This window comes from Mytilus trossulus, chromosome 2, assembly GCF_036588685.1.
Source record: "Mytilus trossulus isolate FHL-02 chromosome 2, PNRI_Mtr1.1.1.hap1, whole genome shotgun sequence".
In the NCBI taxonomy this organism is placed as follows: domain Eukaryota; kingdom Metazoa; phylum Mollusca; class Bivalvia; order Mytilida; family Mytilidae; genus Mytilus; species Mytilus trossulus.
The window spans coordinates 33,096,884-33,121,840 of NC_086374.1; the positions used below are offsets into that span (position 1 = coordinate 33,096,884).

Genomic DNA, 24,957 nt, shown 5'->3' on the forward strand with positions numbered 1-24,957 from the left:
AGACAATCAAACGGAAGCAGGTTATTTCCGCAGAAGTTCATAGTTTGTCGATGATCAGCGTATCTGAATAAGTATAAGCTTAGATAAGTTTAGATTGAGATTTGCATCTAACTACCGGTACTGCAGGAAATATTATTTTTACTATCTTTGATACCAACCATCTAAGGTGTTTCGAAATTTTCAGGACAAGGAATGAAAAATTATGGTACCATTATACTTTCATTTTCTACGTTAGTACTTTTGTATAATTGTTATTTTGTTCTCATTATGATTTTTAATTCTCAGTTGCTTATTCGAGTATATTATTTATCGCCGAGTAAGTAAATGTATGTTATTCTTATAAAATAAAGCTAGTTTTGTTAATTTTAAAGTTTTGCGCCTTTCCATTGTGAATTTTGTATGAATTTGCCATAACCGTTTACCTCCAAAGAACATATTGAAAAAGCCACGACCTCTGCAGTTAAAGCATTAGAACAGAAACGACAAAACTCTTTTGAAGGGTCCGTTTATATATAAAGATAAAGATAAAAGATTCGCCTCGAACAATAATGTGTATACCAGGGACAACAAACTTGGTATAAACATCATAACCAGTCAATAGGTGTATTCTAGCACGAGTATCATTTGGTGCACATATTTAGACATACTATGTGTACATATTCTCAAGCTAACTGTAATGGTCGAATGGTAAACAATGACTACAATGCACAGCTATTTACATATCAGTTGAATTTCTTGGATAATATGTGTCTTAAATTGAACACAAACACAGAATTGAAAAGTAATAAAAATTCGGTAAGCTTCATCAATGCTTATTTGTATTACCGTAACATATTTCCCTCTGTTCATACTGACCACTTGCTGTATGATAAATGGCGTCATTAGGTCCAAAGAATATTTCAAATGACATTGCTATAGCTTCACTTTTTGCCAAATATATGACTTCCTAATTGTTCCAAAGATGGAAAGTTTTTCATGGTTGAGTTACATTTATCTTCTACTTTTTTTTCTTTGCTTAAACAATATTCGAATGTGTCAACGAAATCTTATATGAAAATTAGTTGAAATTGGCTTTGGACTAGCTTCCGGTAACTGCAAATACTCTTAGATCAGAACTTTTTTTTTTATGTTAGTTGGGTTTTTTTTCTTTTAAAAGAAGCTCGATGGTGATTTGTTTAATGTCTAATTCAAACCACGGTTTTCGAGATTTTATCTAAACTATACGTCTCTTCTCATAGTTCGTCCACATTTCATATATCCAGTTCAGTGATTTAACTATTTCGGTGACTCTAATCTATTTGTTCTTCAATCGGCGGTTTGCTTTTCTGGAATCGACGCTTCTTAAACCAGCCACTCATATATATTCACCGAATAATAGCATTCAAAAACGATACCAAAAATATTGGATATTACTGAACCCCATATCACCCACAAGAGCAGACGACTTATCAGAGAAAATAGACGGATAACAAAAAACAAAGAGCATATGTTTCTAGATGTTTACTTGATTTGTTTTGTATTTTTTTTGTAAATAGAAACACAATACGAACTCGTGTCTTGTGACTTTTGTTATGAAGTCTGGTCTGTCTAACATCCCACAATTTATCAGCCTTTTTTTATTATTTATTACTATTGTTTTATCATTTTGCGAATTGCGTAGTGCTATTCTTTCAACCTTAGTAAGATTGTTTTCAACATTTTTTTTGTTGGTAGAAAAGATAATTGAAGCTTTGTGAAATCGATATAGTTTTTCCGAAATTGTAGTTTTCTAACAAATTCATTGAAATCTTTGATGCCATTAAAAGATGTCATATTTCTTCAAAACCTTCCTGATATATATCGTAAAAACCTCACCAGTCCATATTTCGTCATAATCACATTAAGAATATATTTCTCAAAAATGTAAGTCTTACTCGATCACCAAGTTAAAACTTTAAGGTGAAACATTTCGGAATGTTGCCTTGAAAGTTGTGTCGATAACCTTAAAGTCATAAGAAACCTAAAATCAAAAAAAATAATGCATATGTTTTTTATAACTCAATGGATAGTTTTCATTATAAAACTTATGTACATATACTTTTTTCTGAAGAAAATTCTTTAATTTATTCATATTTAGAAGAAGTTTACTTTATTTTAATTGCTTGCTTCCAGCAACCAATTCCCCCCGACACATTTTCCGTATGCAAAGTGACCTCAGTGTAACCCATCTCGTAAAACTCCGGTGATCACAATACGCATGGATGTCTTTAAAGTAAACTATTATCTGAATACACCTGTTAAACACGTGCTCTCTTTCCATGCTTTTTTGTTTATTTTTAGTCGATTGTTGACAAACAGGTGACCATCGTTAAACTTCGGCTTCAAAACACGAACTTTAATTACCTGCCATATTTTCATAACAACACTGACCGATTGAAAAAAAAATTGACGATTATACGAAATTTACACGAAAAAAATGATAAACTCGTGCACAGAAGACTAAGTTTATGATGTGTGTATGCATTGGTTCAAGAATTGGAAGAACATAATTTTTCACCGGTCACTCGTTTCTTATGACTTTAATCTAAAACTTTAAAATCCAAATATTTTTCAAAACAAAATACAGGGAAATTAAAGGAAAAATAAGTATTACATTTACCTTGATCTGATTGTTTAACTTAATTCCATTTTCCTTCCAGAAATGAAGATAAGTTTTTATAATGTTTTTTTTTTTATAGATTTTTGTGAAGGAGTATAGGTATATATACTATATAGAGGGGGGGCAAGGGGTTTAACTGTTATGCTGTTATGGCCCTTTTTAATTCTTTGTTATCTGTTATTCTGAAAATATATTTACTGTTAGCTGTTATTGTCCTATTCTTTGTTAGCTGTTATAGGACTATTATCTATTTTGTTATCTGATATTGTGAGAATCTATTTGCTGTTAACTGTTATTGAAAATTGGAATTTTGGCATTTTGACAGCCAATTTTCCGTAGACTGAATTGAAGATAATTGAAAATTGTGATTTGAACAGTTGAATGGATAATAGTCTTATTGGCACGCTTACCACATCTTCTTACAATTTTGTATCTATTGGGGTCTTTCTGCTGGTAATATTGGGTGGCCCTCTATTTGCAGAAGAATTTCAGTAACACATCACATAAACATATTAAAATCAATTGGACCCAGGACCATTGCAGTATACATTATTATTGTTCTTTGTAATACATTCTGTTGTCTGTGAACATGCAGCATTTTGTACAAATTATAATTCACTTATTACTTGTACAATAACTTATAGTATTGATTTTGTTATAAAAAAGCATTGGTACACCATATAGATTTTTTTTTATTCAATGACCACATAATAATCTTTATGCTGTACTATTTCACCACTGTCCCTTATTAGGACAGGATTGGACACCAACTAGCATGCTTAAGTTGACGCAGTCACATTCTGTATGTGCCTATTTCCAAGTCAGGAGCCTGGATTCAGTGGTTGAAGTTTGTTACTGTGTTACTAAGTTTCTCGTTCACTATTTTGTGGATAAATTAGGCAGTTAGTTTTCTTCTTTGGACTATTTTACATTACCATGTGGTATGGGTTTGAATTATGGCTTTGGGAATTATACAACATTTTTTTCTTTTAGCATCTATATTATAAGTGCTTACATGAAAGAGAACCCTGACCACCATACTTTTTAAAAGCTTTTTAACTGCTTCACATGGCGAAAGTTGAAGTTCAGAAACCAGTGATGCAAAAACAGATGTGTCTTTAGTTTAACTTTTCGACAAATACCTTTTTAAAAATTCCTACAGCTTCTCCAATGCTGTACCCAAATTTTCATATTCTATAATTTCACATAACATGCATGATTGGTGTTTCTCTTGGTGTCATCCAAATTTTCACTAGGTCCAATTTCTATTATCAGAATAACCATAACTGGCATGCGTGTGTCAGTTACATGTCCTGTCTCCATTGATCTGGGTATTTTTGTATTTTTCAAGTAGGTTTTATCATGAGGTCATTAAATACAAAAAATATATTGTGCATCAATGTTGTTTTTTTTTACTTGTGAAGTATATATATTGCTTTTCAGAAATAAAAAATCTAAAAATCAAATTAATAATACAGTGTCACTGGCTGAACTACTTTCAAAAATGAAATAAAAAACCTAAATCATTAAAAATTGATCCCTCAAATGCCATAGATTAAAAATATCAGTATGTCAAAAACAGAAACTAGTAATTTCGTTCAGAAAACTTCAACATCCATACTATAACTTATTGTACAAGTTACGGAAAAAATCAACCAAGGCAGAACTGCCTCAACGGCCGAAACGTCTTGTTTACATAAATTACAATTTTCTAGGTCCATACCACAAGTTATATTCTAAGATCTACGAGTCATCTACTTGATTGGTCCTCGACAGATTTATTTTCATATTTCATTTACTGTTATCTGTTATTGTCCCTTTTCAATTCCTTGTTATCTGTTTTTCACCAAATCAATTCACTGTTTTGCTGTTATGAGGACCCCCCTTGCCCCCCTCTATATATATCGCGTATGTTATTAAATAAACAGTAAATAAACAGCAGGTGAAAACCGGCATAATCCAGATATAGATTGATCTCATTCAAAACAAATCTTCAAAGACCAATTGACCGTCAGTTTGAAAAACATATATTTGAATCAAGAGGCAAACAACGTTACAGTATTTTAAATGTGTTCCTTTAACACGAAGCAATTATAACGTTAACATACATTGACTGTAGATTTTTTGGGATGCAGACCACAGATTGTGCTAGTTTGTGAACTGATTTAATCGGAGACGATTGATGCCAAATGGCCAAAAGCGCTTTCTAAGTAACTAAGTAAATGAAACCAAAATCATGCAGCGAAAACAATATATGATTTATCCAAGAAGTACACCTTTTATCATGAAATCCGAGTGTAAATAAATGGGACAATCAAAGACTTCAATGTTATTTATATCATAAAGAATGCATAAGGCAGATGCACGAACCTTCCAAACCAGTTTTTTAAAGAAGGTTAAAAATGATTTGCAAAGATGCAAATTATTAACTTTAGAATATAGATGAATATCTTTAACCTACGAATCCACTAGTGCATTTATGTCTTTTATCGTACAGTAAATACAAAATCTCAAAAATTCATTTTCATCTGTATGTAAAATTATTTCATATTTTCTACATCTTATTCATCCCTCAGTTTGGGAAAGTATGTTAGGTTGATACTGTATTTTGTGTCCAATCACGTTGTTCATATATACATTGACTTAGCAACCTAAATTCTGGAATGCAAATACTACCGTGCTACCTATACTATTGTTGTCTTTATTAAATATGTTACAGTAAATACACGGTGGGTAAGGTTGTCCTGCAAGAGAATGTTCTGTGCTGGTGATTCGGTCCTGACTGGTGCTGGTGATCATTGAAAATATGTAAACAGAGACGAAAATGATGATTTTTGACGTTTTCTCGCATAAAAAAAGGAAGAAAACAGTTGAGATAGGTGAAATTGGAAATTAGTCGTAATAAATAAAACTTATGAATTACATACATTTCCTGATCCACTTAGTTGACACAAGTAAAATTATTCCTGAAACTGCTCATTTATAACCAGTAATTACTAATTTCAAAATGAATTTTTACACCTATTTCCTAACTGTTAAAACAATGTTGTAATATTGTATTAAAAAGTTATCCTTCTAGAATATACTTTGACGTTAAACAGTCTTAAACATATTTGTTGAAAATGGCTAATAATCAAAATATTTACCGAGGAGTTTTTTCTCCAATTATATGTACAATGACAAATGTGATACAGATTTAAGCCAAAGGAGAAACTGAACAATATAATCAGCAACTAAAGCATTTTGTTTGAAAACAAAACTACAAAAAAGAGATGATTATAATCAAACCTTTGAAGTAGAAGCCTCCTTATTTGAGATGTTGATACCACCAGCCCAAATTAAGTGACTCTGTAAAAGATCTTTATCCGTATGAGGTGCATAGCTTACAATATGAACGCGAATGCAACAAATGCTCTGTATATAATCAGACGTATTCAACATTACAGTTCTGTTGCGACATTTGTATCCGTTTAGAATGCTGCAACGGTAATCTCATGCAAGTAGCTCAAACTTATCAAAGAAAGATGAAAAGAAGATTGTCTGACGCAACAATATTTAGCGACCTGTTTGTCTCAGGAATATCGTAATTTTCCCAATTACTAGTGTTGATAGTGACTTGGTGATCTAAGAAGTCTTTTTATTCTAACTAGTTTTGATACATGAACCGACAAATGACCAATTTCAGCTCTGCTCAAAAGATGGAATAATAAACGGAACTGTCTTTAGTAATTTACGTTCTCGGCAATTTTTGGCTTTACATGATGAACATAGCCAGGTCGAGTCACGTGTTAGGAAGGCATTGGCAGTAATTTCTGAAGTGTGCATGCAAACATTCTGTGTACGAAAGACATGCAAATGAGTCATGTCTAACGTTTTGTGTATGCCATAGTAAGTAAATTGCAATTATTGTGTAAATAAAGGTAACAGTGGTATACCGCTGTTCAATAATCATAATTCGATTATGCGAGAGAAAAAAATCCGGAGAACAAAATAAAACCGAGGGAGACGCATCAACTATAAGAGGAAAACAACGGAACAACAGAAACGCGATCTACAACAAAAGCAAACGTCATCCTACATAGAAGTTAAGTATATTCTATGTTCATTAATGACAGGATGCATGTTTGGTTGAAATAATTTGTCGTTGCATGGATTGATATTATTGTCGTGCGTGGTGTATATGATTTTTAGTGAGTTTCAAAAATAATAATACAGCCATTTTCCACTTGAAATTCTAAACCTGCAAATAAAGAGCATGCAGTCCTGAATGATCTTTGATTCCTTTACCCTAAAGCAAGCTCTACAATCCTTACTCCTTTTCTTTCTCAAATTGTTTCTTGAATTAAGTCTTAAGATTTGAAACAAAAACATCATGTGAGAAAATAGCTGTAAAGAATACCGAAAAAATCAATGATTACCTGCATGCTCTTCCATAGCAATTCTAACTTTTGTTGACTGTTTTTGTCTATTGAAATTCATCTTTTTTTTCCACAGCGTTTCTCTCCTTCTTTCCTCAAAACATTAACTTTCCCCTTTGTATCTTACCTATTTTCCCTTTTTAGATATAGCACTCAAGTAACACTGATTTGTGTATACCCAATCCCATTCCCTTTTCACGAATGTGACCTTCCGAATTAGACTATTTACCGGGTTTGTAATAATATGAGTAACACAATGGTTGCCACATGTGGAGCAGGATCTGCCTACCCTTCCTAAGCACCTCAGATTATCCCCAGTTTTAGTGGGGTTCGTGTTGCTTATTCTTTAGTTTCTGTGTTGTGTCTTGTGTACTATTATTTGTCTGTTTGTCTTTATCTTTTTTTAGCCATGGCATTGTCAGTTCATTTTCTATCTATAAGTTTGGCTGTCCCTCTGATATCTTTCGCCCCTCTTTAATTAAAATAAATAGTTTACTGACTGCAAAACATATTTTTCATTGCCCTTTTATCCGTCCAGTAATTTAACCAGTGTCTAAGTTGACATTTGACAGTTCATATAAAGACAAGGACTTCATTTTCCATATATATTGTTTTAATTTCTATTATCCACCAAATGTTATAAAATTTTATATGTATTTGCTTTGCCTATCGTTCCCAAAGAGTTTTTTTTTGTCTTTTTCCTTGTCATGTGGCAATATCTATAAAACTACTTTTTAAACTAAGATCACAAATGATATATTTCTTAACTCGTAAATGGTAAACGTGACATGTGCCTGTCCAAGTAAGGAATGTGTCTTAGTGTGTGTGTGTGTGTGTATTTTGTTATATCATTGTCAGTGATTGTCTTGTGTCATATCATTGTCAGTGATTGTCTTGTGTCAGATCTTTGTCAGTGATTGTCTTGTGTCATATCATTGGCTGTGGTTGTCTTACATGTCATATCATTGTCAGTGATTTTCTTGTGTCATATCATTGTCAGTGATTATCAAGGTCATACCATTGTCAGTGATTGCTATGTTTCATACCATTGTCAGTGGTTGTATTGCGTCATACCATATTTACTGATTGTCTTGTGTCATAGCATCGTGAGTGGTTGTCCTCGGCCTCTAGTGTTCTACGACTAATGCTTTTAAAAAGTCCCATTTCTACTATTAAAGAGCTTATCATAAACTTTTTTAATAAAATATATTATGAACATAGTAGAATTAACTATTTTGGAGTTTAAACAATTCTTTGGATGACTTAGATAAATTACGTGCTTTTGATGGTCCTTTTGATTCTGTTGACAATTACGAATTTTCTACTCTTTACACTACACTTCCGCACTATCTTATCAAACTAAAGTTTTCCTATTTAATTAAATGGTCGTTTGGTAGATCTGAATGCAAATATATTTGCTACAATTCATTTAAAGCCTTCTTTTCTAATGAGAAAGGTAAATATGCTAGATATACTTACTTGAGGTGTGATGATATGATTGAAGCTGTTAATTTTCTCCTTGATAATATTTATGTACGTTTCGGCAACAAAGTTTATCGACAGATTGTAGGTATCCCTATGGTCACTACTTGTGCCCCTTTAATAACAGACTTGTTTTTGTACTGTTATGAATCACAGTTTATGACTAAAATCCCCGCCGAAAGTGCATTTAATTGATAAATCCAACAACACTTACCGTTATCTTGATATTTTTTTTCCGTTAAATAATCAAGAATTTTCTCAATATACTGCTGAAATTTACACCAAGGAACTTACTTTAAATAAATCAAATTTAAACGGTTATAACTGTCCTTTCCTAGATTTAGATATTTCGGTTTTAAACAGGAAACGTTCTCTAATGTTAATTTCCCATTTTTAGATGGTGATGTTCCTTTGGCACCAATTACGGTGTTTATATTTCACAGTTCACAGCTCGTTCGCTATGCCCGTGTCTGTTGTTACGTTTTTGATTTTAAAGAACATAATCTATGTTTTACTGGTAAATTATTAAGCCATGGATTTCGTTACCATAAATTACTTAAAAACCTTTACTTAATTTTTCCATAGATATAAAGATTTGGTTTTGAAGTTTGGTTGTACCTGTAGAAAAACTTATTTCAAACGGGATAGCACATCCTCATTTTTACGGAAATGTTGTTAACCGTGCCCGGAGATTTAGAAATGATCCTAGTAAACTTATCGCTCTTTTATTTAACTAAACTTTTTCTAAAAGGTTACTAATTCAACACTGTAATAAGATCATTGAATATTGTTTTTATTGGTATAAAAATTGTTATCAGTAAATTAAAAGCAAACTAAATATTACTGTATGTTATATACATATACACATTCATGGATCTACAATCTGTCGATACCTTATCTTGGCATTGCACAAGGTCATGTTTTTCTCTGATTGTTTATGACGTCTTTACACTAAATCCATTGGATGTTGGATGTGTACGGATTGATAATTTAGTCTTAGGTGCATGATTTGTTTTATTAGTTGTAAGTGGCTTTGAACTAGCTGTCAGTTAACTGCGAGTACTCTCAGATCTGTACCTAGTGTCTTTTTGTCTTTGGGATGTACAAGTACCCGGCCCGTCCACTTTTTGTCCATCTGATGAGTTGAGCCTTTTTCAACTGATTTTTATAGTTCGTTCTTAGGTTGTACTGTTATACCACTGTCCCAGGCTAGGGGAGGGTTGGGATCCCGCTAACATGTTTAACCCAACCTCATTATGTATGTATGTGCCTGTCCCAAGTCAGGAGCCTATAATTCAGTGGTTGTCGTTTGTGTTACATATTTGTTTTTGGTTCAGTTTTTACATAAACATAAATAAGGCCGTGAGTATTCTCGTTTGAATTGTTTTACATTGTCATTTCGGGGCCTCTTTATAGCTGAATATGCGGTATGGGCTTTGTTAATTGTTGAAGGCCGTACGGTGAACTATAGTTGTTAATTTCTGTGTCAACTTTGTCTCTTGTGGAGAGTTGTCTCATTGGCAATCATACCACATCTTCTTTTGTATATTGAGTCGTATCATTGACAGTTTGTCTTGTGTCATATCATTTTCGGTGGTTATCATATATCATGTAATTGTCGGTGGTTGTCTTATATCATTTAATTGTCGGTGGTTGTCTTATATCATTTAATTGTCGGTGGTTGTCTTATATCATTTAATTGTCGGTGGTTGTCTTATATCATTTAATTGTCGGTGGTTGTCTTATATCATTTAATTGTCGGTGGTTGTCTTATATCATTTAATTGTCGGTGGTTGTCTTATATCATTTAATTGTCGGTGGTTGTCTTGTGTCGTGTTATTTTATGTTGGGTCACACCATTGACAGTTTGTCTTGTGTCACACCATTGACAGTCTGTCTTGTGTCACACCATTGACAGTTTGTCTTGTGTCACACCATTGACAGTTTGTCTTGTGTCACACCATTGACAGTTTGTCTTGTGTTATATCATTGTCAGTGGTACTGTTGTGTCATATCATTATCAGTAGTTGCCTTGTGTCATATCATTGTGAATGTTTGTGTCGTGTCAAAATATTGACCGTTTTTAACATGAATTTAGCATTTCGCGGAGCTTTTTGTTTGTTTAAAATAATTAAATCATATCTTTCAGATCCTTTATTTATCGTAAAGTCATACTTGTATCTAATTCGCTAAGAAAGCACGAAAGATATAGAAAAAGAATGCACAATCTACCCATATCTTATCATGTTATCAACTATATTCTACAGCCATCACTGTTTAAGAATACAGTTTCATAAAACCTTTGAAATTAGATACAACTATAACATAAAGCAATCAATATGAAAATTTGTTATGATATGAAATGTATGAATATGGAAATTGTTTATATGAACATTTATCCGACTACCGGTATATCTACCGGTCCATCGTGTCGGCTTTTCTTTAATTCTGCTGTAATATCATCTTGAACTCGAGGTTCTGTTGGATCTACCAAAATATAATATCTTTTAACAGGCTTGCCGTCTCGCCCAATCAAAAATTTCTCAAAATTCCATCTTACGTCTCTTGAGTCTATTGGGCTCCAATTCATGCCAAACATTGTATATGAAGTTGGCTCACAATATTTCTGAAATAAATTAAAAATTTTCTAAAAATGTAGCTGGAATCAAACAAAATAAACTTTATTTTTTATTTTTTAACTTACAAAGATAAAATTATTTTTACCATTTTCCTTATATAGAAACACATGACTGTAACTTGAAGAAGTAAATATCATTGCCAGTTAATAATTATACTTCGCACGCATCAAAAACGAATCTTGAGATATTATTTATGGTAAAGTACTATACGTGTACATGTATAAACTTGTATACCAATTTGAGTTTGGTGTTTTTCGTTATAATTCAAAGACACTATACGCTTTTTCTAAATCTAGAGATAAAAAATCATCCGCAATCAATTTTCAGTGACAGACAACGATTCAGTGGAATCCAAACTGTTTTCAGTTTTTAAAAATTTTAGCATATTTTTTTACTATGGTATTTGAATTAACATCCTTATGTAGTTATATGGTTCCGAGATGCTATAAATGCACAACGTTAGCAGCATCTCTCAGTTCCCCGAGTTTTATCGCCATTATGATATGCATGCAAGTCCTTCAATTGAACATCTCGAAAAGTGCATACATTTGAGAATATCTTTATTAATAAGAGATAATATAAATTACCTTTAAGTACGTGAAAAGAGGGTCTTGGTTTTGCCCATTGACCTCTATCTTTTCTGTTAATGGAAAATTGGGAACAAACCCAAATCCTGGACGGACATGAGTAATTCCATTCATGATTTCTGTTGAGTTTGCCCCAGGTTCTTGCTGTAACAAAAAAAGTTATTACTATCATGTAAAATGTTATCTGGCATATTTTGAGATAAAAGATTTATGATTTTAAAAAAATGAAGCTTTCCTTTAACATAAGTATAAAATAGAATAAAATAAACTTTATCCGAATGAAATGGCCCACAAGGGCAACATGATATAAACACATTACAAGTATTAAAAAAATCCGAAAGAACAATACTGAGGGAGACAGTTATTAATTCATAGCATTTATTGACACTCACAAAAACAAAGATATACATATAATCTTCAAGCAATCTACGTCATTTGGTATCTGGAGGATGGTTGTCTCATTGTCAATTATATCACATCATCTATATTGCAAGACCTTTCTACTAATACATGATACAGGTGTACAGATAACACTTTGTGTATATTATATATTATATATTCCTGAAGGTTCAATTTGGGGTCCTCTTACAGGTCTGCGTTTAAGATTTGATTTGAGATAATAACTTTTTAGTGTCTTTATATATCAGCTGTAATTGTACTCGGCTCGAAACAGGGGTAATAGCTAATTGAAGCTCGCATTACACCTGTTACTTAGCCTTGTACGAATACAACTGATTCTAAACAGTTATTGTGTTTAATCCATAAACATGAAGGGAGAATTCCACGTACTATCAAATAAATTAACGGTAATTGTCCAATAAAGGCAACAGTAGTATGCCTCTGTTAAAAAAATCCATGGACAAAAAACAAAATCGGGATAACAAACTAAAACCGAGGGAAACGCATTAAATATAAGAGGAGAACAACTACAAAACACTAAAATGTAACACATACAGAAACGGACCAAACATCAGACAAAATCCCACGAGAATAACAAATATAACATCAAAACCAAATACTTGAATTTGGGATAGACAAGTACCGTGACACGTCTTATCGCAATGTCGCAATGTGAATTTACACTAAAAAATAAGAGAAAACAAACGACGCAACGTTAAAATGTTACACACACAGAAACGAACAATAATATAACAATGGCCATATTCCATCGCACTTTAATGGCAATATTAAATATAACGTTGAAATGACAACATAATATTACAGGACTACAATACAAATAAATAGGACAGCGTATTAGACAAAGAAACACATGATTAATAGATAACAAAAAGCATCAGGTTTAAAATTCAATACGCCAAAAACGCGCCTCATCACCAGTGACGCCCAGATATGAAAGATCGAAAGTGAAAAAAAGTACAAAGTTGTATAGCACTGAAGATCAAAAATTAAAAAAGGTGGCGTCAAATACGGCTATGTTTTTATGCTTAGGATAAGAACATACTTATTATTTAGAACATTTAATGCTATTGCAAACAGTAAGTTTGATCAAATGAATATAAAAGATATACATAATGAAACTGAAGTATTAACTAATTACAGAAAACAAAACTCGAATACATAATGCAAAGACCAACACAGTACGATGAAGCAGATTTGTATTTATTTACCATTTGGATAATTAATGCATTTTTTTTACTTTGTGTTTATCTCAAAGCATACGGACTCAAAAAAATAATAAATTTGCGACGCTGACAAATTTGATATGTAAATGAAAAGACAGCAGATACCATGTAAAAATGCTGGTATGTTATAATAGGAGGCAGCCACAAACAATATTTAAAAAAAAGTTGCAATAAAGGTTATAATTTTTAAATCTCTTTTAAAAGTTTTATTTTAAATTGGAAAGAAAATGATAAAGCAAATTGTTCGTAGTTATAAAAGCTTATAAAGAGTTTCATTTTAAAGAGCATTTGGGAGTGTTAATAAATAATTATTAAACTTACATAGTGAAACTGGTTACAAGGAACTCCAATCATCTGAAAGTCCTTGTTGTTAGATTGTAGTGCATTCATTCCATGGTACTGGTACGTGTGCCCTCAGTAGGTAGCCACGTTAACCAACATTACCACTTTTCCTCGATAGTCGGAAAAATTAATGGTCTCATTCATATGAACATTTTTTAGTTGAAAGTCGTACAAAGTAGTGTTTTCGCTACTAGGGACATGACAATTGCCCACCCCATTCTCTTGCCCCCGGATTGGGGACAAGATTGTCAGCACAGCAGAGAAAAGTAAACGCCAGTCAGCCATGGCGGACTTGGCTTATGAATCTTCGTTTTACTTTGTGTGGAAGGGTATATATACCCATTATAGGACAGGCAAAGGAAATTTTAAGTTAGACGTTTGTAAAGAGCGAAATGTGAGTTTTCCCTTTTGTTAACACCTTCACCTATTTTTTTTTATTTTTTTACCTTTTTTTATTATCTCTATTAGCCGTCTCTGTACACGCATGTTTATGTTTAGTATTGTCATATATGTGGGTTTCTTCTTTTATTATTTACGATTGCTTGTAAAATCAGTCTCTTTCGATTCCTCGCAGGACTTTGTAAATTAAAGAAAGCATTTGAAATATTCAAAACGATAAAGCCAAAAATACAATAAAAGTGAAAATGATTTCTAAATTTTAGTATTCGAATCACGTTTGAGAGGGGGAAATTGGAAAAATCAAAATATAATGAATTTGGCCTTAAAATTGTTATTGAAAATATCTTGGAGATACAAGAATTATAATATAATAAGTGATTACAGTTATCAAGGTTATATAATAAGTACCCATAACTTCTTCGCTGTATAGTGACTATATTATGTCCCAGATAAACAACTACGGTATTTCAATGTGACTTTGAATGTGCTTGCTATCCTTCCCAAATATCATTAATAGTTTTCTGATCAACTGCAAACTCTTGTTGATTTTTTTAATCATCAAAAGAAAATTAAGCGATCATTCAGGTTAAGGTTTTATTGTTTTGAAATAATAGCTTTAAAAAGACGTTTTCTGATTTTGAATATACATTATATTATTCAGTTTTGTCATTCTAGTCCTTGTGGTTTCATATCGAGTATTTCTAATCATGGACCACGGCGACGGTCAAAAGCCGCATGGACACATTTCATGTTATCTCCGCATACATCTGTCCAAACAAAAATAAATCAAAACCTTTGGTGGTTTTTTTTCTAAAACATTTCAACCTTATTCTTACAGGAATGAAAAATGTTATGATAAAAAATAATGTCTGATTGTTGATACGTTACGAATATATTAAAGTGTAAGCCATGATTGACAATAACTTTTGAAATGCGTAGAACGTCATCAGACAAATCAAGTTTAGAAAAGTATTACAAAAACACGGTTTTAGATTTCCAATTATTTACTTTTTACATTTAATGGATTTTTTGTTGTCCAGTAAACTGTATGCCAATTTAACAATGTAAATAAGAACATATATGTTTTAGACGTCTCAAAGTTTACATTCAAGACATTCTTTGTGGTCTTCGTATGTGAATATAACTATACAGGGGTGTCCTATATGTATTTGATTCATATATCCGGCCAAATATTCGCGTTATGGCAGGGATCGATATTGAAGCAAGCAATGATATTTTCATATATATAAGAAATGGGGTGAGAGGGGGGCGGGGGGGGGGGGGGGGTGTGAGGATGGATATTCAGAGACATAAACATTAACAATACTAACAACTCAAATCATTCAAATAACATTTTTTCACAGCATGGTTATTTTATGTTTTGTTCGAGGTCAATATCGACATGATCAATAAGTTTTTGTACTTTTTATGTGTTTGATTTAAAACATGTAAAGAATTTAGCGAAATGCATATGTAATTATCAACTAAACGTATATATGAGCTGATAAATGGTCTTGTTATAACAATCTGCGTGCATAAGATATTTTAATTCGTGTTCAAACAGTAAGAAATTGAAACAAAAATCCATAAAACTTAAAGTATCAATTGACTGTTGACTTTTTATATATGTTTTCCCCTCTTGATCATACTCGTTAAACAAAACGATATTACTCGGTAGCCTTTTCACTAGAAATACACAAGTCAAATGGTGAAATAAAGGTAAACGGGTAAGAAATATTCAGTTAAATTTATATTTTGAAATAAATATATAATTATTGAAATATGTTTAAATGAGAAAAAAAAATGTTGTTTTTTTACATAGTTAAAAATTCATATTTTCTTATTTACTGTATGGAATAAAAAAAAAGTTAATACTTTCATAAAACATGTTAAACCCCGCCGCACTTTTGCATCCGTCCGAAGTCAGGAAACTCTGGTCTTGTGTATTTCTTATTTTAGTTCATTTACATGTTTTAGAGTTTAGTGTAACGTCCATTTTCACTGAACTAGTACACCATTTCATTAATGGGCCAGCTAAGGACAACCTCCGGTGCGGGATTTTCTCTCTGCGTTGAAGACCCATTGGTGGTCTTCGGCTGTTGTCTGCTCTTTGGTCTGGTTTTTGTCTCTTTTGGCATATTCCCCATTGCCATTCTCAACTTTATTCAATAACCTGGATGTAAAGAAACAGTCTTCATCAGCAAGTCCTGTTACGATTTTGTTTTAAATTGAAAGATCAAAGAATTATTATTGTAGCATTGCGTCAACCAAAGGCGTTTTGCATCACCATCGTCCCACAAAAATTCGTAGCATCACCATCGTCCTCCAAAAGTTTGTTGCGTCACCATCGGTCCCCGAAAGTTTGTGGCATCTCCATCGTCCTCCAAAAGTTTGTGGCATCACCATTGGCCCCCGAAAGTTTGTGGCATCACCATCGTCCAACAAAAGTTTGTTGCATCACCATCGGCCCCCGAAAGTTTGTGGCATCTCCATCGTCCTCCAAAAGTTTGTGGCATCACCATCGGCCCCCGAAATTTTGTGGCATCACCATCGTCCAACTAAAGTTAGTTGCTTCACCATCGTGATCCAAAAGTTTGTTGCATCACCATCGTACCCAAAGAGTCTGTGGCATCACCATCGTCCTCCAAAAGTGTTTTGCATTACCATCGTCCCCCAAAAGTGTGTCGCATCACCATCGTCCGACAAAAATTTGTGGCATCACCATCGTCCCGCAAAAGTTTGTGGCATCACCATCGTCCTCCAAAAGTGTTTTGCATTACCGTCGTCCCACAAAAATTTGTGGCATCACCTTCGTTCCCAAAACGTTTGTGGTATCACCATCGTCCAACAAAAGTTTGTGGTATTAGCATCGTCTCACAAAAGGTATTTGCATTACAATTGTTCCCCAAAAAATTGTGGCATCAGCATCGTCCCACAAAAGATTGTGGTATCACTATCGTCCCATAAAAGTTTGTGACATCACCATCGTCCCCTAAAACTTTTTGCATCACCATCGGCCCCCAAAATATTGGTGGCATCACCATAATCCCACAAAAGTATGTGGCATCACCATCGTCCCACACAAGTGTTTGGCATCACCCTTGTCCCCCAAAAGTTCGTGGCATCACCATTGTCCCACTAAAATTTGTGTTATCATCATCGTGCCCAATACCTTGTTACATTTCCTTTGTCTCAAAAGTTGTTACATCGCTAGAAACACGACATCGTGTCCCAAAAAGCATAACAGTCGTCGCCGAAAAGTTCGGTGCATCACCGTCGTCTCCAAAAATTTCATGGCATCACCATCGCCCCAAAAAGTTTTATGAATCACCTACGGGGCGCCGAATGGGACTCTTGTGGTTTTGTACTCAAAATTCAATTTTGTACGGACAAAAGTGACTTTTGTTCAACAAAAATGAGTTCAGTTTAACAAAATTTGTATCATACTACAAATTTGAAATTTTGTCATACAAAATTATCTATCAGCGGACAAAAGTCACTTTTGTCATGACAAAATTCATTTTTGTTACACAGACTTGACTTTTGTTACCTAATTTGAAAATTGAGCGACAAAAGTCAATTTTGTATTTAAATTAGTTTAGTTTGGTTTCTGTGAACTAGTTTGCATACAAAATCGACTTTTGTTACACAAAATTGACTTTTGTTACACAAAATTGACTTTTGTTACACAAAATTGACTTTTGTTACACAAAATTGACAAAATTGACTTTTGTCTCAACAAAATTGACAAAATTGAATTTTGTCTTAACAAAATTGACAAAATTGAATTTTGTCTCAACAAAATTAACAAAATTGAATTTTGTCTCAACAAAATTAACAAAATTGAATTTTGTCTCAACAAAATTGACAAAATTGAATTTTGTCTCAACAAAATTGACAAAATTGAATTTTGTCTCAACAAAATTAACAAAATTAACAAAATTGATTTTTGTCTCACGAAAGTCAATTTTGTCTCACGAAAGTCAATTTTGTCTCATAAAAGTCAATTTTGTTGTTACAAAATTGAATTTTGTCATCACAAAAATGAATTTTGTCGTCACAAAATTGACTTTTGTCTCAACAAAATTGACAAAATTGACTCTTGTCTCAACAAAATTGACAAAATTGACTTTTGTCTCAACAAAATTGACAAAATTGACTTTTGTCTCAACAAAATTAACAAAATTGACTTTTGTCTCAACAAAATTTACAAAATTGACTTTTGTCTCAACAAAATTAACAAAATTGAATTTTGTCTCTACGAAAATGACAAAATTGAATTTTGTCTCAACAAAAATGACAAAATTGAATTTTGTCTCACAAAAGTCAATTTTGTCTCACAAAAGTCAATTTTGTCTCACAAAAGTCAATTTTGTCTCACAAAAGTCAATTTTGTCTCACAAAAGTTAATTTTGTTTCACAAAAGTCAATTTTGTCTCACAAAATTGAATCTTACCGTACACAATTGACTTTTGTGATTTAATTTCCATATCAGGTAACAAAAGTCAATTTTGTATGCAAATATGTTTATATTTGCATACCTTTAAGACAAAATTGACTTTTGTCATGACAAATATGAATTTTGTCTACAAAAATGAATTTTGTCTACACAAATGAATTTTGTCATCACAAAATTGAAGTTCTCACAAAACAAGTCTGTAGCACATAGTTTTGTAAGACAAAAATGATTTTGTTATGACAGAATTGAATTTTGTACAAAACCACAAGAGTCCCATTCGGCGCCCCGTATCACCTTCTTCCCAAAAAGATTTACGAATCACCTTTTGTCTCACTAAATTTTTTTGGAAACATCATTGTGCTCAAAAGTCCGTTTGGCGTTATATTGCACAAAAACCAGTCACATCACCTAGATTCGATATGATGACAAAGAGAGTGTAAGAAAATTGGTGTAAACGGCTTACACTTGTTTGTGATATTTATTAACTATTGAAAAGAAAATTCACGTTCATGACAATTTAATGTAAGTTATAGATTTGTATATAATATTTTGATAACACTTAGTAATGATTTGTTTTTCAGATCAATAGACAAGAATAAAATGACCTCAGGTAAGTTGGAACATGATTGCTTTCTCTAAACGTAAAAAAAGCATACGGTGACCTAGTTGTTAATTTCTATGTCATTGGGCCTCTTGTGGAGAATTGTCTCATTGGCAATCATACCACATCTTCTTTTTTGTATATCTATAAGGGAAAAGATGAATACACCTCATACTGCAAAAATGTAAACCAGATGCTCCGCAGGGCGCAGTTATACGACCGCAGATGTCGAACCCTGAACAGTTGGGGCAAGTATGGACACAACATTTAAGCTTTGATACAGCTCTGAATTTGGATTGTGATTAAATAGTTGACACAACATAGGTTTCTGACACAGAATGAATGTGGTCTAAGAACTTAAACTTAAAAACTTAAAAAAATTAAATTGGACATTTACCTTTTATGGTCCAATATCCCAAAACTAAATACATGGTAAGATTCAGCATCTCATAGAACCCCAATAATTCATTTTTTGATGAAATCAAATAATGTTCAATTTTAGACCCTTTAGACCTCAATGCGGCCTAATTTAATAACCGTGCCCAAATATTAAAAGTCTAAATACATGGTTAAATTCAGCATATTGAAGAAACCCATATATTCAATGTTTGTTGAAATCAAACAAAGTTTAATTTGGACCCCGATTTGGACCAAATTGAAAACTGTGCCCATAATCAAAAATCTAAGTACATGTTTAGATTCGGCATATCAAAGAACCCCAGGAATTCAATTTTTGTTAAACTCAAACTAAGTTTAATTTTGGACCTTTTGGACCTTAATGTAGACCAATTTGAAAACAGGACCAAAAATCTAAATACACGGTTATATTTGGCCTATCAAAGAACCCCAATTATTTTTTTATGAAATAAAAAAAAAAAAAAAATTGGACCCTTTTGGCCCTTAATTCCTAAACTGTTGGGACCAAAACTCCCAAAATCAATCCCAACCTTTCTTTTTTGGTCATAAACCTTGTGTTAAAATTTCATAGATTTCTATTTACTTATACTAAAGTTATTTTGCAAAAACCAAGAAAAAAGCTTATTTGGGACTTTCTTTTGTCCCTTAATTCCTAAACTGTTGGGACCAAAACTCCCAAAATCAATCCCAACCTTTTTTTCTGGTCATAAACATTATGTTAAAATTCATAGATTTCTATTTACTTATACTAAAGTTATTGTGCGAAAACCAAATAAAATGCTTATTTGGGCTCTTTTTGGCCCCTTATTCTTAAACTGTTTGGACCAACGTCAACGTCAGACCAAATTTTTGTTTCTTCAATTTTTGCAGTCGTAAAAAACGGAAACATATTTCCAGACCTTAACTTAGCGGTTTTCCGTGAGCGACAATGAAGCTACCTGTATGAGATAGAAATAAGGAGATGTTATATTACTGTGGTATGAATTATACACTGAAGAAAATATTTAAAAATGCCTATTTTTTCTGTATAAGCATTATCTACTTTAGTATGTTCTATAAAAAATGTGACAATAAATCAATTATTTTTCATCTGAAATATCTTCGAATAGCTTTGTTGAAGAGCTGTCTCGTTGACAATCATACCACATCTTCTTTGTCTCATTGGCAATCATACCACATCTTTTTTTTTATATATAAACGTTTTCATGCACCCCTTCACATGGGACTCGTGCATTATGAGGTACCAGACCTTTGGTAAATTGTCTTAGTTAGTCTTATCAAATTACGTTTACAAATATGGTATGAGAAGACATGTATTGTTTTAATGGATAAAATAACTGTAAAATACCTTACAGATAGTTCTGATTATCAATTGGAGGACGAACTGGTACAAGAATTGTTTTCTAAACAGTTTATTGGTGATATGTCAAGAAAAATAGTTGGTATTCACGATGTTGTTCAGAAGTTTATTGAAACAAATACTATGTCTGATGATGAAAAGAAATCTCTTCTAGAAAAGAAGGTTGCTGACATCAAATTTAGTAAGCTGATAAAGGTTGTAACCAAACACTGCGACAAAAATAACCTCCAGGTTTTCAAGAGTTTCATTTCCGCACTTGAAGAAACTAAGAATAGTGATCTAGCAAAACAGCTGACCTTGGTGTATGATGAACGGGTAAGATCTCGATTCTGATGATTAATCAGTACACATTATTAACGAACCTATATAGCTAAACTATATATTTTGTCACATGTTTCACTGTTAATGCATCTCTATTTGTAATGGAATTGTAAACTTCAACAACAAATCTCCATTTGAATGTGTGCTTTTGGCAAATATGCATCGAAAAAAGACCGTACTACGCCGAGTGACCGATATTTAATTATAATTAGTCGAAAAGATTATGATAATCTAGACGTATTAATTCTAGTGTTTTTTTACTAAAAAAATGAGTTTTCCAGTCTATAACTACTGTCGCAAATTGAAAGTTATAGGTTGGTTAACGCTGGTAGGGGTGGTGTCGTCTTCTGACGTAATCTGTATGCAAACATATTTAAGAAGTGTATAAGCTTACAACTAAAACAGTTTACAAATGGCATAAGAACATATAAAAATAGTTTATATGAATGACAGTAAGACCGAAAACCAAATCTTGAGTACTGAAAGACAGGTACAACAGATATAAATGGTCCTACATATTAGGATAAAACGCAAAACCAAATGAGTCTTTAGGGCACAAATATTTCAAGTTGTTCTTTTAAAAACGTCAAAGTTTACAAGAATGTTTCTCACAATCTGTCATTCTAGAGCGTATCTTGTGAATATAGATATTCCTCTTATGATAATTTCTTGATAAAGTGTTTCTATTGACCTTGAAGCTAGGACATCAAATGCAAATGTTTTATGGCCATCACCATGATTTATTCAAAATGTATGAGATATCCTTTGCTTTTCTTCAAGTTGTTTTCAGTGAATTCAGTATACATTGTATTTATATATTTGTAATTTTCGTGTCAGTCTCATACATGGGAATTCGATCTACATGAAACCTAGCTGCGAACCGTGGTCCTTTTGATATTTATTGACATTTGGCGGACTATCTATGGTCCGCTAACTGTTGAAAAATTTATGATTCGCAAATTGTTAAATAAAAAGGACCTTGTGAGCTACGATTCCGAAGCTACACGAAACTCGCATTTCTCACAACATTTCAATCTTGATTAGAACACCAACATAAGTACTCTGTACATTTTTCCTTTTCATTAAAGAAATCAATTGAACTTTTTTTTATTTGTTAGGTGAATTCCCTTTCAATTCTGAATCGATTATCAAAGGAAAAATCGTTGGTTGGTAACCTTAAAGGTGAAATAAAGCGTCTCCAACTAACATTAGAGGAGAGAGAATATGAGTTACAAAAACTGAAACAGGACAAAAAAAGATTAGCTGAGAACATGAAGACCACTGAAAGCGATCAAAAACAAGCTATGCGGCTGCTTAAACAAGATTTGCAAGGCAAAATTTCTAAAAAAGACGAATATATTTCAGCAGTTGGAAAGGAGTTGGCAGATCTTTCCCAGAAGAGGGACGATCTTGAAAAAGAAGTTGATACCAAGTCATTAGTCATTGAAAAGAGAGAAAATGAATTACAAAGGAAAGAGAAGGAACTACAAATGACAATTAAAGAAAGCAATCACATGAGTGGCGAGATTCAAAGGCTGAAAGAAAATTTTGTTCACGTTATTGGCGAAGAGAAAGAACAACTTACAAAAGAGATAGAAAATCTCGAAGGTAAAATTGCAGAGAAAGAAAGTACAATTCTCAATCTTAGAAGAAATCAGACACTCACAAGAGGGGAGATTGAGGAAGAATTGAAAAATATAATGAGTGGTCAGGAAAAGAAAATTGAAGAACAGATTGTAACTATTCAGAACCAAAATCAAAGTATACGCCAACAAAATGAAAAGATTGACGTTTTAACTAGTGCTGTCATGAAACTCGTTAATCATATGGAGAAAAAATAGTGACTCATATTATTTGTAGGTATTATTGCTAGTGAGACAACTCTCCAATAGAGAAGCCTATATTTGATTATAAAGTAGTTTTCAATAAGAATCGATTCAGTTATTATCAGCTTTGCAATTTTATTGTAAGAACTTCCATCTTTGACTCATAGAAAATAAAAACGATGTGATTTTTAAAAATCATCAACTGGATATCATTGATGAACATTTAACAATTGCTTATAATTGCCTTTTGTGATTGTCTGAGGGGTAATAGTTCATTTTGTACTATTTCGGTGATCATTTCAAAACACTTGGTGCCTTCTAAATTATGAATGTTGCTATTAAAGAAAGTGTTATCTTGTAGTATAGGGAAGGCACGACTGACTCTTTAGTTGAAATGAGTGTTTTAAATCTAATGTAAACTCGAGCTCATGTCACATTCTTTTTATGTATATAAAGCGTATAAAACAATGTTGGAATTTTGCTTTTTTCAAAACTAATATATCAATCAGTATACCAATTATGGATTAGTGTAGACATAATAATAAGCAGTCTCAGAAAAGCCTGACCTTGTGTAATTCCAAACTATAAGTAAGCGACAAGATGGTGAACCTTCAGGTTAAATAGATAGACATCAATTGTCAAGTTATGTATTAAAGTATTGAAAATAAAATCAGTTTAAGTACCAAAAGAGACAACATTCTAAAATCTTGGCCCAATGTTGATTTGATAATATTGAAAATACAGGATGTGGTGTATCAATTTAGGACGCATCGTCACATCAAGCTTACAAAAGAAACAAAGGAACATTGCCTTGGTTGCTGTTCTTAATCTCAGAGTCACAGTGAATTGTAAACGGAACAATTCTACCTCAGTTACTGCAGGTTCAAACGGCCACTAACATAGGATTTATATATAAATGATTTATTAGATGTCGATTACGCTTTCGCTGTGCATTAGAGTAAAACCTTGGTTAATTTTATTCAACTCACCAATAAGTGTACAATGACCGTGTTTTTCTTTTGCGAGCTGTATACACCGGGTCACCACATCATCTAAAACATTACAATGCAATATCCCGTTTTTAATATAAAAAAACATCTACAGGTAGTCAGACATTAACATCAAATATTTACATTTATGAACAAGATAAATACAATAAACAGCTGCGCCACGAGCGCATGATACGCCCGACGTCTTGTGTGGAAGTTTTATGCAATAATCATAAATAGTTTTTGAAAAGTTTTAAGGAATAACCATTTATTGTTTTTGAGACACGGCGGGACATATGAAACACCCCTACCTTTTTTTTCAATTTAGATTAATATAACAAAGAAGTGTGTACAGTTTCAAGCAATAATCACGAATTGTTTTTGAGATACGTAGGGACATGTAAAAAAAAACTCCCCTTTTTTCTCAATAACTCAAAAATAAAATGTTGAGTCATCACCAAAAAGAATACAGATCTTCAGATTAATATAACAAAGGAGCGTGTAAAATTTTAAGCAATAATCCTAAATCGTTTTTGAGATACGGCACGACATGTAAAAAAAACCTCCCCCCCTTTTTTTTTTACAAAATACTCAATAACTCAAAAATGAGATTTTGAATCATCACCAAAAAGTATACAGATCTTAAGATTAATATAACAAAGAAGTGTGTAAAGTTTTGAGCAATAATCATAAATCGTTTTTGAGATACAGCGCGACATGTAAAAAACCCCTCCCCCTTTTTTACAAAATACTCAATAACTCAAAAATGAAATTTTGAATCATCACCAAAAAGTATACAGATATTAAGATTAATATAACTAAGAAGTGTGTAAAGT

General features: G+C 32.5%; 1 protein-coding gene and 1 pseudogene across 2 annotated transcripts; one reads left to right on the plus strand and one right to left on the minus strand.

Annotated features, from left to right (window-relative positions):
* Positions 1–51: 51 nt before the first annotated feature.
* On the plus strand, positions 52–23,671 carry LOC134707041 (uncharacterized). 2 transcript variants are annotated; one of them, XM_063566523.1, is made up of 5 exons: positions 52–230; positions 5,358–5,536; positions 19,189–19,217; positions 20,981–21,300; positions 22,425–23,671. In XM_063566523.1, the coding sequence occupies exons 3-5, from the start codon at positions 19,208–19,210 to the stop codon at positions 23,145–23,147; spliced, it is 1,053 nt and encodes a 350-aa protein (XP_063422593.1). In that variant the 5' UTR covers positions 52–230; positions 5,358–5,536; positions 19,189–19,207; the 3' UTR covers positions 23,148–23,671. The 2 variants fall into 2 exon arrangements, with proteins under 2 accessions (XP_063422593.1, XP_063422594.1); XM_063566524.1 differs by lacking the exons at positions 52–230; positions 5,358–5,536 and having other exon boundaries at positions 18,891–19,217.
* Positions 10,678–14,068, minus strand: LOC134707039 (glutathione peroxidase-like; annotated as a pseudogene).
* Positions 23,672–24,957: the final 1,286 nt, after the last annotated feature.

What these genes read in the sequence shown, in the direction of transcription:
- LOC134707041 (XM_063566523.1), top strand. An exon ending in CCTTGGTGTATGATGAACGG is followed by an intron (nt 21,301 to 22,424) that starts GTAAGATCTCGA and finishes TTTATTTGTTAG; the next exon opens with GTGAATTCCCTTTCAATTCT.